The 16371-nt window shown below is 33.3% G+C and overlaps 1 protein-coding gene and 1 pseudogene across 1 annotated transcript; both read left to right on the top strand.

Annotated features, from left to right (window-relative positions):
* Positions 1 to 1085: 1085 nt before the first annotated feature.
* LOC135320006 (olfactory receptor 4A47-like) lies at positions 1086 to 2214 on the top strand. The gene has a single exon (XM_064482404.1). The coding sequence runs from the start codon at positions 1290 to 1292 to the stop codon at positions 2211 to 2213; it is 924 nt and encodes a 307-aa protein (XP_064338474.1). The 5' UTR covers positions 1086 to 1289; the 3' UTR covers position 2214.
* A 7377-nt stretch (positions 2215 to 9591) lies between these two features.
* Positions 9592 to 10552, top strand: LOC116155441 (olfactory receptor 4A15-like; annotated as a pseudogene).
* Positions 10553 to 16371: the final 5819 nt, after the last annotated feature.

Here is a 16371-nt window from a genome sequence, read left to right as displayed (position 1 = left end):
TCCAAAAGGTACGTCTAACAGTAAGTATTGGGAACCAGGCTTCACAATTGTGTGACCGTCTTCATTATGTAAGAAATTAAATTACTTTGAAATAAATCAAACTTAGATTCAATTGTAGTTTTATTACTTAAAAATGTGAGGCCTGTGAAAATTAATTGGATGTCCTGAGCCTTAGTTTCTTCAACTACGAAGTGGGGGTTACAGCTCCTGTTATTAAACATTTAAATGTGACATATTGAATTGTGAGGGCTTGATTGGAATCCACTATAGGAGTTTTGAGACATATAGTGATATAATAAGAGCAAGAGTTAAAGAGGATCATATGGGTGGATTCAAGAGAATAAATTTTTGGAGGCCAGAATAAAAGTGGAAAGACATGCAAGAAGGCTACTGCAGTGGGCCAGTAAGGAAGTGAAGGGGTAGGGGATGATCAGATTTGTGATATTTTTTGAAAATGGAGACAAAAGGATATGTTAAAACTATCAATAATATGAGAACAATAGGGAGTGAAGAACACTGGGAGGTTATTTGTCTAAGCAATTTAATGATACAGAAACTCCTTTTTATTACAGAAAAATTTAAAATTATTTTTATATATGTTAAATTGATATCCAATTGTAGATGCCCAAAGTTGGAGGTGCTGCCTATACAAGGTTAAAAATAAATGGAAAGATAGAAGATTGGGACACAAAATTAAAGTGCTTCAGCATTTATTGGCCAGGAAAGGGAGGAATATCCATCTATAAACCCTAAGAATTTTCAGTGTGGTTTGAGGCAATTCAGGACAGTGACCTTCTATTTATAATTTGATCTACTCACACTGAATGTGTAATTTAGCTTAAATGAAGTTCAATTATTACACTTTTATGACATTGTAAATGGTGTACCATTTTAGGGAATTCCCTTCCCATCTTCTTTTGTTTTTTTCATTTTTTCATTTAAAACTCAGTTAAAGCATTGCTTTCTCTGGGAAACTTCCTTTGATTTCAGTTTGATTGATATATTCCTACACTGTGACTTTAGTGTTGTGTGAATATCCTTACAATGGTACTTATTACATGGATCTAATCTCTATTTTGTATCATATCAGTGAGCATAAGAAACTCTGCCTTATTCAACTTGGTAATCACATTTCTATGATCCATTGGATACAAACAGATACTCCATACACATTGTTTTAATTGAATGGATAAATAAAGGATTATACTTATAATGCATTTAAGTATTGTCCCCCTTGTTTTGTAGGTAAACTGCTTCTAATATGTGAAGTCAGCTCCTGTACAGACTAGATGGAACCAAGGAACAATGTAACTTATTTCATCCTCCTGGGCCTCACACAGAATCCAAAGAAGCAGAAAGTCCTTATTGTCATGTTCTTGCTTTTCTACATTTTGACCGTGGTAGGCAACGTGCTCATTGTGGTGACAATTACTGTCAGTAAGACCCTCAACTCACCGATGTACTTTTTTCTTGCTAGCTTATCATTTATAGATCTAATTTATTCCTCTTCTATTTCCCTCAGATTGATTTCAGACTTGTTCTTTGGGGAAAACACCATATCCTTTGAATCTTGCATGACTCAGCTTTTTACTGAGCACTTTTTTGGTGGGTCAGAGATCTCCCTTCTGTTGGTGATGGCCTATGACCGCTACGTGGCCATCTGTAAGCCTTTGCATTATTTGGTTATCATGAGGCAAAGGGTGTGTGTTGTGTTGCTGGTGGTGTCCTGTGTTGGAGGTTTTCTGCACTCAATTATTCAAGTTAGTACTATTTATGTGCTCCCATTCTGTGGCCCCAATGTCATTGATCACTTTATGTGTGATATGTTCCCCTTGTTGAAACTGGTCTGTACTGACACCTATGTCACTGGCATCTTAGTGGTGGCCAATGGAGGACTGATGTGCAGTGTTTTTTTTCTGCTCTTACTCATCTCCTATGGAGTCATCTTGCACTCTCTAAAGAACCTGAGTCAGGAAGGGAGGCAGAAAGCCCTCCAGACCTGTGTTTCCCACATCACTGTGGTTGTCTGCTTCTTTGTCCCTTGTATTTTCATGTATGCAAGACCTGCTAAGACCTTCCCCTTTGACAAATTTTTAAGTGTGTTTTATACAGTCATAAGCCCCATGCTGAACCCATTTATCTACAGCCTAAGAAATTCTGAGATGACTAATGCTATGAAGAAGCTCTGGAGAAAAATATGTCATATCAAGTAGTAAATAAGTGTTTCATCCACGATAAAGCAGTAAAATTAGCATTAAGGCCAATTTCCTTGGAATGTAAGTCTTCATAAATCTGAAGTAAAATGTCATTTTCTCAAGATATTTATGATAATTATAATTAAAGAATGAAGTATCTATTTGTGCTTTTGATAACAGTTTCCCTGCTAAAATGTAAACTCTATAGTGTCTAGTTTAACACTGCATCTGGAAGGGTGGAATGCATTTAAAGTTGAGAGTCAGTACATGTTATGCAATGTGTTAGTCAATGAATATTATAGAGGTGCACTATTTTTTAGATAATTTCTGTATTTACTTTTATTACTTTCTTATTCTTATTTTTGTTTTCAGTCATATTCTTGTCTTTTATCTTCATTCTTATATTAGATAAATATTTAATACTGTGTAGACTTTCCTCTTTATTCAATTTCATTTGCTTTACATATGCTATTTTTAGTGTAATACTCTACTTTTTAAAATAAGAAACTGAAAATAATGGATAATAATAAATATTAAAATAGAACTGATACAAAAGGGAATATGTAGATTAAATCTCTTAACCCTCCTATAGCAGTATCTCCCATTTCTTCAAATGCAGTCACTCTGTTCTTAAGATTCTTCAAGTTATAATCTTTGCAAAAACAACCATATTTTCATAGATGTGTTTGTGATGATGTCTCTGTGTATAAATTTTGCTATTTACTACTCAGCCTCTTGAACGTCTTCATAAACCAATCTATAGATCTAACTCATTCTCAGTCTCCTCATACTGCTTAACTTCTTTATGAAGTTACAGTGACACTGATGTATCCATTCCTCTTCATGCTTTCTTCAGTCTTTCTCCATGACAAGCAGTTCTTCAATTAAGTCTTTTTGAAATTTTCTAAGTATGAGTTCCCAGTGGTGGAATTGTTGAGTCAATTGGTTTATGTATTTAAAATGTTGATGTTCATAGTTATTGACAAAATGCCATTCATGAGCTTGTATCGAACTCACTACCCTCTTCATTCTGGAAAATATCTGTTTGCCTGAATTCTCAAAAACCAGTGCTTGATAAATATTTTGGGTATATAACAGTCTGATTAAGGAAACTGTGTTTCATTTGTATACTTTAATTACAAATAAGTAGAATTGAATTTGGGTATCTATTCAAATGTTTAAAATGACTTGTATTCCTTTACATGAATTGACTATTAATGATTTATGTGTTTTATTTGATTGCTTATTTTTTCCATATCAATTTTTAGAATATATTTATGTACTAAGGAGATGATCTCCTTTTCCATGTATGTGGAATTATTTTCTAGCTTGTTATTTGATTTTGTTGTTTCTATACTGTGCAGAATATTCTTGGCCATGTAGAAATATGTTTATATTTGTATAATTAAACCTATCCATATTTTCTTGCTTTTATGTCTTGTTTAGGAAGAATTTCCTTGTTTCAACATTACTAAAATATCCCACATTTTTTCAACATTTAATTTTTAAATTTTTTTATTGTTTTATATTTTATGTTTAGATTTTTGAAGCATGTAAGTAGGGATTGCATTTTAATTATTTTTCAAGAATCATTCAAGGTCATTTTTATAGGTACAAAAGTATTTTTCTTCATGAATTGATATCTCAACTTTGTATTCTAAAATATGGTATGTGTTTGGATAGAAATCAGGCCTCTATTAACTTACAGTGATCTCTTCTTATTCATGTGACTTTTAAACATATGATGTGATTACATTTGATTTAAAATATGCTTCAATACCTCATAAGCCTAGGACTCCTTCATTACTATTCCTTATCAAAACTGTCTATTCTTGCATATTTATGTTTTATAACTAAAATTCAATAAGCTAATCTAGTAAAAGCTAAGTTTAGTTAATATTTTCAATGCGACTTGATTTAGAAAGAGTTTATATCTTTAGTGAATTGAGATTTCTTATCCACAAACAGGGGTACTTTTTTTATGTTCATATAGATCTGGTATATTTCTTTATAGATTTAGTATTTTTGAGTTCTTTTGCTACTATTGTAAATAGAATTTTGTCTTCTAATACATTTTCCAATTTTCTGATGTTTTAATGTAAAAATTCTTTTTGTTTTCTATTTTTACATAATATATAATCTTTACAGTGCCTCATTCATCCTTTTTAAGACAAAGTTATGCAAGTACTGACAAATATATATAGTTATGTAACCACCATATCAATTAATATGCAGAATGTTTCATCACCAAAAATATTTCCCCATGCTCCTTTGTATCACCTCCTCCCTTCACCTACAGGTCTTGGAAAACTCTGATCCATTTCCATTCCTATAGTTTTGTCTTTTCCAGAATGTCCTATAAATTGAATCATAAGTAGTATGTAGTCTTTTTTTTTTTCTCCCAGCTTTATAAAGGTGTAATTGAGAATTCAAAATTTTCTATACTTAAGGTATACAATGTCATGATTTTATATAAATATATGCTGTAAAATGGAGACCACAGTGAAGCTAATTTACATATCCATTACCTCTCATGAATATCTAAGTAATTTATAATTTTTGATGCCATTGTAAATGGGATTATTTTCAAAATTAAAATGAAATATTTTTAGATAGCTCATTTTAGTATATGTAAATGCAGCTGATTTTTGTATGTTGATTTTGTATCCTGCAAATTTATTGAATTTGTTTATTTGTTCTAACAGTTTTGGGTGAAATTTTTTATGTCTTCTATACATAGGATCATGTCCAATATATAGTCTTTTAGATTTGGCTTCTTGGTCCTGGTATCATGCATTTGAGATTTGTACATATTGTATTTGTTAATAGTTCATTTTATTGCTGAGTATTATTCCAAACTGTATGACATTTATCCTTTTCTCCATTAAGAGATATTTTGATTGTTTCCAGCTATTTGAGATTATGGATAAAACTGATATAAATATTCATGTATAGGTTTTTGTAAAGCCAGGCAAACAAAGAGCCAGAATATGAAATAATTATTTTCAAGACACTAGATGTCAAAAATGATTGACAGTGGTTGCTGAGTGATGAGAAATGAACAAGTGAAGCTCTAAGATTTTTCTGATTTATTACCTTTAAAAAGTTTCCATATTGTGGTACAGAGAAGTATCCCTCAAAAGATCCTGGTAGATTCTCTGAGTTGAGGAGATGAAGTTGAAGGTCAGAGAAGACCAAGGCACTGAGGCAGCTAGATTTCTGAGGGTGGAACACTGCAGATCATAGACCTGTGGGTCAGAGAAAGAGAGATTCAGAGACATTGAGTGAGGCAATGTTGGAGATCTGGAGAGATCCCCCTCAATTACCCATAGTCTTCAGGAAACTACAAGAGGATGGGAAAAGATCTACCCACAGAGGTTAGAGAGAGGAGTGCTTGGTGCTCAGACTGGGCCAGGAATAATGCCTATTCTCAGCAGCTGGAAGACCTCATCCTTCACAGGGACAGTGCAGGGAGTTAAATACTTATATGATTCCATATCAGCAGTAGGACGTAATTTAGCCCCAGACCCAGCACCACTCCAGATCTGCTTCATAAATCATAGCAGCAAGAAAAAATCAAAAATAAAACATTTAAAAGAATCAAACTAAATATTGTGCTCACAATTTTGTGTCTGTGATAATATGAGATCTTGATCTGATTATTTCTCTTATGAGGACCTTGTTTCATTCTGGTATAAGGATCATGCTGGGTGCATACACAGAGAGGAGATGAGCTGGGAAGTATAATAATTTCCTCCCATTCGTAAAAGTATGCATGTAGGATTGGTACCATTTCTTGATTAATTTTTTATGTAGAATTCATTGATAAAGCTATATGGGGATGGAATTTTGTTTTGGGAAGGGAAGGATTTTAAAGAATTAATTTTCTTTAGTGTTAGATTATTCCAGTTTTTAATTACTTTTCTTAGTGTGTTTATGTAGAAAGTTGTGTTTTTCATAATAGTGGTCTATTTTCTTTTAGTTGCCAAGTGTACTGTCATAAATTATTGTATCCTTTTATTATCTTTTTAAGTTCTGCAGACTCTTCATACAGTGATGACCCTCTCTTCATTCTCGATTATGATAATTTTTTTCTCTTATTTTTCTTAATCATTTTTGCTAAGATCTTATCAATTTTACTAAACTTTCAAAGAACCAATTCCTGGAATCACATATTTTCTCTATTTTTTCAATTAATTTCTATTTCAGTGATTTCTGTCTTCTATTTACTATTTCCATTGTACAATGTTCTCTGTGCTAGTTTTGCTTTGTCTTTGCTAGCTCCTTAACATCAAAGTTTAGGTCATTTCTTATAACATTTCTTGCTTTCTAATGCTTACAATTAAAGTTATACATTCCCCTCTAACCATTCCTGGAGCTACATCTACTTTTTATAGTTTTTAAATATATAGTTCATATATATCTTTAATACATCTTTTATTTACACATATATCATTATCTTTCTATTGAAAATTTATTTTTCCAAAGGTTCGTGAATAATTTAGACTTGGGTTGTTTAATTTGTAAGTAAATGGAAAATGTTATATTTTTGTTATCAGTTTCTAGTTGAATTACATTTTTATAATATATACATATATTCTATATTATTAAGTCCTTTGAAATGTATTGCAAATTCTCTTATGGCCCAGTTTATTGGTTATTTTGATGAATGTTCCATGAGCAGTTCTTGAGATAAATAGAATAGTCCCACAGATGTTTTCTCTTTCCCTAATCCCACACTAACACAGGTTCTGTCAACTTGCCTCTCTGAAACCATGTGACAAAATTTATCTGCATTATAAATAAGTTTTAAGTGACTTCTTTTGAAATTAACATTTATTATCTTCTGGAAATCAGATCAGATGTCATCTGCAAAGACAAAGCTTAAACAGATTTTCCTACTTTGAAGGTCATGATTTAAACAAGAAAGCTTTTACATATTCTACTTCTGCCCAGACTGGACTTTCCCCTTTTGGAGATACAACCTCAAGTTTTGCTTTTAGGATTTTCCCTCAGAGGACAGGGTTCTGTAAGGCTTATTCTACATGATGTTTATATTGGTGGCATCTCTGGAGATAAGATGTGTACTGTCAAAATTATGATTAAGGTCCTAATAAATTTAATTAGACAAGAATCGCCCTTGGAGATGCACCAGTTGAATGACTCTATAATATGTACTGCAGTTCAAATGTAGATAAAGTGTTTGTGGACCTTTGCCATTACCCTCAGAGAGTATCTGTCTGTACTGGTACTCATGTGACAGGCTTCTTCCCAAAATGGAATGATGTACTCAAAACATAATAAAGCATGCATTTGAAGTATTCATCCTTCAGGAAACCCAATGTTCAACAATGCTGTATGAAGACAGGACAGTGTAACAGGTTGAGAATCAAAATGTCATAGAGGCTTTTTCACTATTTCACTTTTACTGGTATAAAACACAAAATGGCAAAATTTTTATCTAAATAATTTAAGCATAATTTACAGTTTTTTCTCCAATTAAAATGTTGATTTAATATTTCTTTGTTAAGAGGACAAATTTTGCCAGCAATTTATATTTTTAGTCTCTGTTCAAAATCAAGATTCAAATTTCTTTAGGTATCAGGGCATACATATTCATTTTGAAAATTCTAACAGTTCAAAAAGATATATTTTTCTAAAAGATTGAGATGAATCAGATTTCCTGCAACATGAGAAGAGCTGGTCATGTGGAAACAGGTCAAAGTCCAGGGATGGTGTAAGTGTCCTGTTGTCTGTGTTCTCAGAGATGGAATCAGTGCATGAAGGACAAGGGAGAAGGCACCAGAGCCCAGTTCGTGGATTTAATGGCTGTCTCCTTATGCAGGTAACCCAGGAAAGGTTTATACACAAGATTCTGAACTAGACTTTATATTTTGCAAGAGTACATTGGTGGTGTGAGAATCCAGTCTTTCAGAAGTTCCCCTATGTGTTTCTCATGACCAGAAAAGTTAGGGATCATTTGTGATCACTAAAATATGTGGAAATTGATTCTATTATGTAATACTCTTTTGGGATATTTTCTTATTATAAAGATCTAGAATAAATTTACCTTCTGTAGCATCAAGTATACTTAAAAACTAATTTCAAGTGTAACTATTTGGGAATATTTTAATGGGCAGATATTTCTATCTTATTCCTACCCCCCCTTTTTTAAGCCCTTGTGTTGAGGGCTGACTTTCACTAGATCACAGCTAGGGAGCTGCTCTGCTACCTAGGAAACCCCGACACAGAAGCATGTTGTCTATCAATGGTTTAGCACCAGTTTCCCCACAACCTGTGGTGCGCGACGGGTGAGGGGGCAGCTGCCTTTCTGGCCATGCCCCATGTCCCAGGACAAAAAGCTGTCCTCAACAGATACTTCTAAATCTCATGGTAGTTTTAATTAATATGTGCTGTAAGCATTGCATTTTTATCTAAACAATCCAAATATAATTTAGAGTTTTTTCTCCAATTAAAATGTCAGTTTAATATTTCTTTGTTAAGAGAACAAATTTTGCCAGCAATTAATATTTGTAGTCTCTGTTCACAATCAAGATCAAATTTCTATAGGTATCAGGGCTTTCACATTCATTTTGAAAATTCCAGCAGCTCAAAAGGAAATCTTCCGTTAAAAAGTAAAAGATGATGTAGCATCTGTAGAAACTGATTGAGTGACTTCCAAGAGCCCAGTGTAATACTGTAGTAAGCAAGCGTTGCTTCAATTCCTATTTTTCTGTTCACACGTGAATTTCAGCATCCTATCATATGTTTGTGGGCCATTTTGATGTATCCTTCCTTTAATTGTTTATGATTTTATTTATTTTATATTTTTACTTATATCTTTTATTAGTTAATTGCTTAGAGATATTTGTCTATTTTAGATATTAACTCTGTATATGACCTCAAAAATGTAAACCTTTTCTCCAAACTACTTTTGTGTATTGACATTGTTATATCTTTTCCTAAATCTATGCAAAATTTTTAAAGTGTCAAATATATCTATTTGGGATTTTAATGATTGGTTAAGATTCTTCCACCTTTAGAATGTAGAAAGTTATCTCTTTTATTAACTGGAAAGTAAATATTAAGTAAATCTTGCTTTACTTTTGTATTAAATCTTTAATAAATTTTAATTTTTATAATAGGTATTACCTATATGTACAGTTTAATTAGCTTCCAGATGGAAAGCTAGCTGTGGCAACTGATTTATTTAATAATTTGTCCCTTTCCCACATATGTCCCTAATTGCTTGCCTCTCCATTAGCCTATAAGATTGTTGAGGTTAAGGATGATGTTTTAATCAGATTTGTATTATAATTTCTGAATGTACTGCCTATTGGTTGAATAAACAAATTATCTTAAGATTTCAAGAAGTCACTAGTAATAAATATATTACAGGTAATTTTGTCCTGATCTCTGAAATAAGACATAGAGAAGACTTTATGGAACAAAGGAACAATGTAACTGAGTTTGTCTTCTTGGGGCTCACTCAGAGCCTCCAGGGTCAGAAAATATTATTTGTTGTGTTCTTGCTCATCTACATCGTGACAATGGTGGGCAACCTACTCATTGTCATGACTGTGGTGGTGAGTCCAACTCTAGATGCACCTATGTAATTCTTTCTTGGCTACATATCATTTATGGATGCTGTTTATTCTACTACAGTCACCCCAAATATGATTATAGGCTTTATGAGAAGAAAACCATTTCATTCCAAGGCTGCATGACCCAGCTTTTCATAGGGAACTTACCTGGTGGTGCTGAGATTTTACTCCTGGTGGTCATGGCTTATGATCACTACGTGGCCATCTGCAAACCCTTGCATTATTTGATGATCATGAATAAACAAGCGTGTGTTCTGCAGCTGCTATTGGCCTGGATTGGTGGTTTTTTGCATGCTGTAGTTCAACTGCTCTATGTTTACAACCTTCCCTTCTGTGGCCCCAGTATCATTGACCACTTCATCTGTGACATGTACCCCTTGTGAAAACTTGCCTGCTCTGACACCTACATTATTGGCCTCTCTGTGGTTGCCAATGATGGGGCAATCTGTGTGGTCATCTTTATGCTCTTACTCATCTCCTATGGGGTCATCCTGCACTCCCTGAAGAATCTTAGTCAGGAAGGGAGGCGCAAAGCCTTGTCCACCTGTGGCTCCCACATTACTGTGGTGGTCCTCTTCTTTGTCCTTTGCATCTTTATGTATGTGAGACCTCCTTCTACCTTACCCATTGATAAGTCCTTGACTGTGTTTCACACTGTTATCACTCCTATGTTGAACCCTCTAATCTATACTCTGAGAAATGGAAAGATGAAACATGCCATGAAAAATCTCTGGACCAGAAAAAGAAAATGAGACAGCAGGGAAATGTATTACTTATTTTCTATGAAAAGTTGCACTTTCCAAGTTAACCATGAATGATTATTTAGCTGTAGTAAATTTCTCCTCAGGTTTAATAACTTGAGAATGATGAAAAACATTTATTATGTGAATACTTCCAATGGTCAAAACATATTTTTAAGATTTTCATAATTTTTTAGTTCAAAGCATATATTTTATGTGAAATATATTTTTAAGATTTTTACAGTTTCCTATGAAAATATGTATAGTTATTGGTTATAAAATGTCTCTGTTGAAACTACTGATTTCTGTTCTATGTGACCAGTTAAGCTATAGTTAATCCTATAAATTTATTTTAGTTAGTGGAAGATTTTCTTATGTTTATGTCTTAAGTAATGTAATCTTTCCAGAATTAATAGGGTTCATTACAGATTTTGGAAAAATAAAGTAAGAAATAAGACATAAAAACTTGGCTCACTCTTCCCTACATAGAAACAGCCCATATTAATATTTGAAGCATATGTTTTATTTTTCTATCTGCAAGATATTTTTATATATTATTTTGCTTATATTGCTCAGTATGTTAACATCAAAGAAGAGTGATGTTTCAGAGACGCAACATTAATAAACAAGAGGCTAAGTGTATTAAAATAATCTGTATGAACAAGATGTATATACATGAAATAACCAATCTTACTTATTTTTACAATTAGGAAATCATATTATCTCCTCAATTGGAGCAGCTTTGTTTGGTGTTACATTTTCATAAAGATGACTCATTAATCTTCCCAGATAGTTTAGACTATCTGGTAATACTTCTGCTGGTTTTCAATATCCCCATCTCCATTTTTGCTCATACTGTTCCATGGCCTTCTTTAGAGACCCAGGCTCTGCCTTTCGTCTGTAAATTCTTCATAAACCATAATCTGTGAGCTTCAAATATGCACTACAAAATTTGACACCAGATATTTTGAGTGATATTGTTAAGAGACATGCTGCAGTATATGTCTTTCTTATCTCTTTTATTAATGAAATACAGATTACTAGGAAGAAGCCAGGATACATTGTTCTATTGGGTCAAGATATCATTAATAAATCCTCTCTTTCTCTGAATAAGGCTTGAAACTAAATATTATCATTTTTTAAAATGGTCAGAAGCATGCAGTCAAAGAAACTTACTATTCTACCTCCCTTATTTATCCTGGATGCATGAGGGGCTAAGGCTAGGGGGCAGTGGTGCTTTTCACTGGTAAATCACACTGTATGAAAATCCTCATATTCTGATTTGTATTGCTATTGTTGTTATACGGATATTTCTTATATTATCTCAAAGTCTTTCCAAACATAACAGTATTTGTCAAATAATATCAAGCATTTGATTTGATTGGAATTTATGGAATTAATTCCTCCCCTTTTGGATGTTGCTATAGATTGAAAGTTTGTTTCTCTCTCCAAATTTATAAGTTAAATCCTTTATAATATGGTGGTATTTGGAAGTGGGCTGTTTGGGAAATAATTATATCATGAATGTGGAGCCCTGATGATGGGATTAATACCCTTATAAGAGAACTTTGAGAGCTCACCTGACCCTTCTGCCACATGAGGACACAGCAGATAGCTGTCTGTAAACTGAGGAGGGACCCTCACCAGACATGGAATCTGCTGACACCTTAATCTTGGAGTTCTGAGCCTCCAGATCTATGAAAAATAAATGTTCATTGTTAAACCCATCCAGTCCATGGTATTCTGAAATTGTTCCCCAAGTGGACTAAGACAGAAATTTAGTTAATTTTCAAATTTGTATAATTCTGTCAAATGATGAGTTATAAAACTTTGCTAATTATCTGTATTCACTGGTCTATAAACTCCCTCATGTCAGGGAAAAATTTTAAATATCTTTATGTTCTCATAATACATGGGACATAGAATCCACTCCGTATACTGTCAATTGCTTGAATTCTTAATCTATTGGAGTGAAAATTTTTATTGATAAACTTTGATTAATTCTTTCTACATTAAATATATATATTTGCCACAAATATTTACTCTTCTTTGACATTTTCTACAAATACTTATCATGTTATTTATGCTGTAATAATGGCTATTTTTATATAAAGATGTTGTTTTAATATTCTTTAACTTTTGGATTTCTTCTATCACGTCACTTTTGGAAAATCCCATTTCCTTCCACTAATTTTATAAATTTTAACTTGTTGTTTTTTTTTTAAATAACTTTTCAAAACATTTTATATTTAACCCATCTAGAATTTAGTTTTATTAGTGATTAGGAAATATCTAAGCCTACTTTCCCCCAACAGGTAAAATAATCTGACAATATTATTACAAGTTCCAGTAATAATTTGAAATTTTTCCATTTACTATGTCAGGTTTTATACTAACTAGAAGCTTCAATTTTGGGGCATTTTTTTTCTCGTCCTCCTTCACCTTCCCCTCCTCCTCTAAATTTTAGGATTATTCTGCAAAGTTTGAAATCTTCCCAGAAAAAGATATTTAGAAAGTTGTGACTCTACATATTTATTTTGAGGAAAACATGTTTTAATATCTTATTTTCTTTTCCAGAATAAGACACATATTGTGAAGGGTTTATTGATGTCTCAATAAAAATTTGTAATCTTCTCTCTAGAGTGTATCTTGCCTTTTAGTTTTCTTAAAAAGAGGGCTTTATTAATTATATTTAATTCACATTTTCAATGAGCTGGTCAGAAAGGGTTTGATGTCTTTCACTGGCATGAATTACAGCACAATCCTCAAAGCCAGGAGCATATGTCTGTACTCAAACATTTATAGGCCTGTATCCAACAATACACAAGTCTGTATCCCACCACACACTCAGATCTGTATCCAGCCTCATGTGAATCTGTATGACCACCCGTATGTGTATATTCAGTGATATGTAAGTCTGTATAAAATTTCATGTGTGTATCTATATGTGAACACACATGGGTCTGTATCTGACAACACATGGGTCAGTATTTGACTACTGTTATGACTGCATGTATGTATGTATATGCATATGTATCTGATATGATCACACATGAGCATGTATCTGTCCACATACAGGGCTATAGCTTGCCATTCACTAGTCTGTATCTGACTGTATACAAATTTAGGAAGAACTTGATGGAACAATTCTGTTTCATGTGGCATGGACCGAGATCACTCTTCAGTTGATTGATGGACATTTAAGGATAGTCCAAGATGAATTCACTTATATGAATGAAGCCTTGGTAGAGATGACTATAGGATGGGACTCTTCTGGGTCTCTTTCTTCTCCATGTAGATAGAGGGTAATGTAGAGAATGTCTGCCCAGTGAGGTTCTCAGACTTGTAAAATGACAGTTCAGGGCTCCGAGAAGGAAGAGGCAAAAGTTATCAGGCCAGTTAAGTCTCATCCCATCATGACATAAGATTGAAGTCCAGGATATCAAGTTTTATTATTACTATTATTATTATTATTTTTGCAGGGAGGATGTAATTAGATTTATTTGGTTTTTCATTGGAGGTAATGAGGATTGAACCCAGGACCTCGTGCATGCTAAGCATGCACTCTACCACTTGAGCTATACCCTCCTGCAAGATATCAAGTTTTAAATTCAGACTGCTCTTCACATCCAAAGAAGCAATCAACAAAATAAAAGGTAACTTATAGAATGGGAGAAAATAGTTGCAAATCTTATATCTCGTAAGAGTTAATATCTAAGAAATATAAGGAACTTTTACAACTCAAGAGCCAAAAACCAAAAAACTCAATTTAAAATGGGCAAAGAACTTAAATTGGCATTTTTCCAAAGAAGACATACAGATTGTCACTAGGAATGTAAGAAGGTGCTCAACATCACTAATAATTAGGGAAATGCAAATCATAACAAAAATCAGATTCTACCTCACACCTCTTAGGATGGCTATATGAGATTTACAGGAGAAATTAAATGCTTGTGAGGATGTAGAGAAGAGGGAACTCTACTATGCAGGTGGTGGGAATATAAATTTGTTCAGCTACTATGGGAAACATTATGGAGATTTCTCAAAAAATTAAAAATAAAACTACCGTATGTTTCAGCAATCCACTTCTGTGTGTATATCCAAGAATATAAAATTAGGAACATGAAGAGATATCTATACTCCCATGTTCATGGCAGTATTATTCACAATAGCTTAATATAAAACCTAAATGTCCCCTGATTGATGAACGGATAAAGAAACATGGTATACATACATATGTATATATGTATGTATGTAAATATATACATATACATATAGAAACACAATGGAATATTATTCAGCTATATAAAAGAAGTGAATCCTGCCATCTGTGACAATATGGAGGGACTTTGAGGGCATTATGCTAAGTAAAATAAGCAGAAATAGAAAGACAAATACTTTATTTTAATATAAGCATTTAAAGCTATACATTTTCTTCTAAGTACTGTGTTGGTCTCAACCCATCCATTTTGTTACAGTTTTATTGTCTAGTTACAAATATGTGTTAATTACATTAAGATTTCTTCTTTGGTTCATGGTTCCTTTAAATATTTATTGCTAAGTTTCCAAATAATTGGAAGATTTTTCTAGATATCTGTATTAGCTCTCTATTTCTGCATTGCAAATCACCTCAAAACTTAGTGACTTGAAAAAACACAAACTTATATCACAGTTTCTGTAGGTCCACATACTGAGCGTGACTTAGCTGGTTCCTCCACTTCAGGTTCTCTGACAAGGCTGCAATCAAGGTGCTGGCTGGGGCTACAGCCTCACATGAAGGCTCCCCTGAGGAAGGATCCACTTCCTAGCTTGTGCGGATGGTTGTTGGCAGGATTCGGTTTCTCAACATCAATTAAATATCTTATCAAATTATAATTCCAATTACATCCCACTGTCCTTGAAATTGTTGTCATATATTTTACTGCTACATATGTTATAAATTTATGAATATATTATTAATCTTTCATTACATAACTAATTATTTAAAAATTTAGAAAAGGAATTTCTTCCTTTGTCTATTTAATTCATGTACATCATTTCCACTTTCTTCATTCTTTTCTACAAATTCTGATTTCTGTATGATACTGTTTTCTTCAGCCTGAATAACTTCTTTTTCTATTTCTTGTAATGTCTGTTTGCTGGCTATGATGACAAAATGTTGTCTCCTCGAGGTTGAGGAGTTTTAAAGGCATAAGTTGCCACAGAGTTTTGGCTAGTTTCCCTACAAAATTGTGACTTATGAGGGAGTCAGTGATTAACTTTACTAATGGAATTGGAACATTCAGCAGTGACAGGAGCCAGATCAGGATCAGTGACAGGTAGATCCTATTGCTCACTCAGCCTGTGTAGATCATTCATCTCTGCCACAGTGACCAACAAAATGGTTGAAAATGCTGATTGATAGCCACAGGACAGGCCATCTTGTCAACCAGATTTTTGAGAGTTTCCTCTGCAGCAAATTCTCTCTGATAGGAACTTTATATGATAAACAGATATTTTTGTGTTTGGTCCATTCTGAGTAATCCAGCTACATACACCACCTCCATATTGCTTTGTCATCCATTCTTCCATTTTTCTCTTTCCCTCAACAGTGTGTCAAATCTGTATTTACTGTCTATTTCTCCTCCCATGTGAAATGAAAGCCATATGTACTGCTCAAAATACTGCTTATCAGAAGGGTTTTTCTTCACCTTGAGTCTTTATTTTTTGCTTTTTTCCTCTTTGTTTTATGAGGGGGAGGTAATTAGGTTTATTTATTTCTGTTTGGAGGAGGTACTGGGGATTAAACCCAGGATCTAGTGCATGCTAAGCATTTGCTCTACCACTTGAGCT

The sequence above is a fragment of the Camelus dromedarius genome, chromosome 35 (assembly GCF_036321535.1).
Source record: "Camelus dromedarius isolate mCamDro1 chromosome 35, mCamDro1.pat, whole genome shotgun sequence".
Lineage (NCBI taxonomy): Eukaryota > Metazoa > Chordata > Mammalia > Artiodactyla > Camelidae > Camelus > Camelus dromedarius.
The sequence above is the reverse complement of the archived record's forward strand: the minus strand, read 5'-3'. Positions and strand labels throughout refer to the sequence as shown.

What these genes read in the sequence shown, in the direction of transcription:
- LOC135320006 (XM_064482404.1), top strand. Translation starts at nt 1,290, where the DNA reads ATGGAACCAAGGAACAATGTAACTTATTTCATCCTCCTGGGCCTCACA.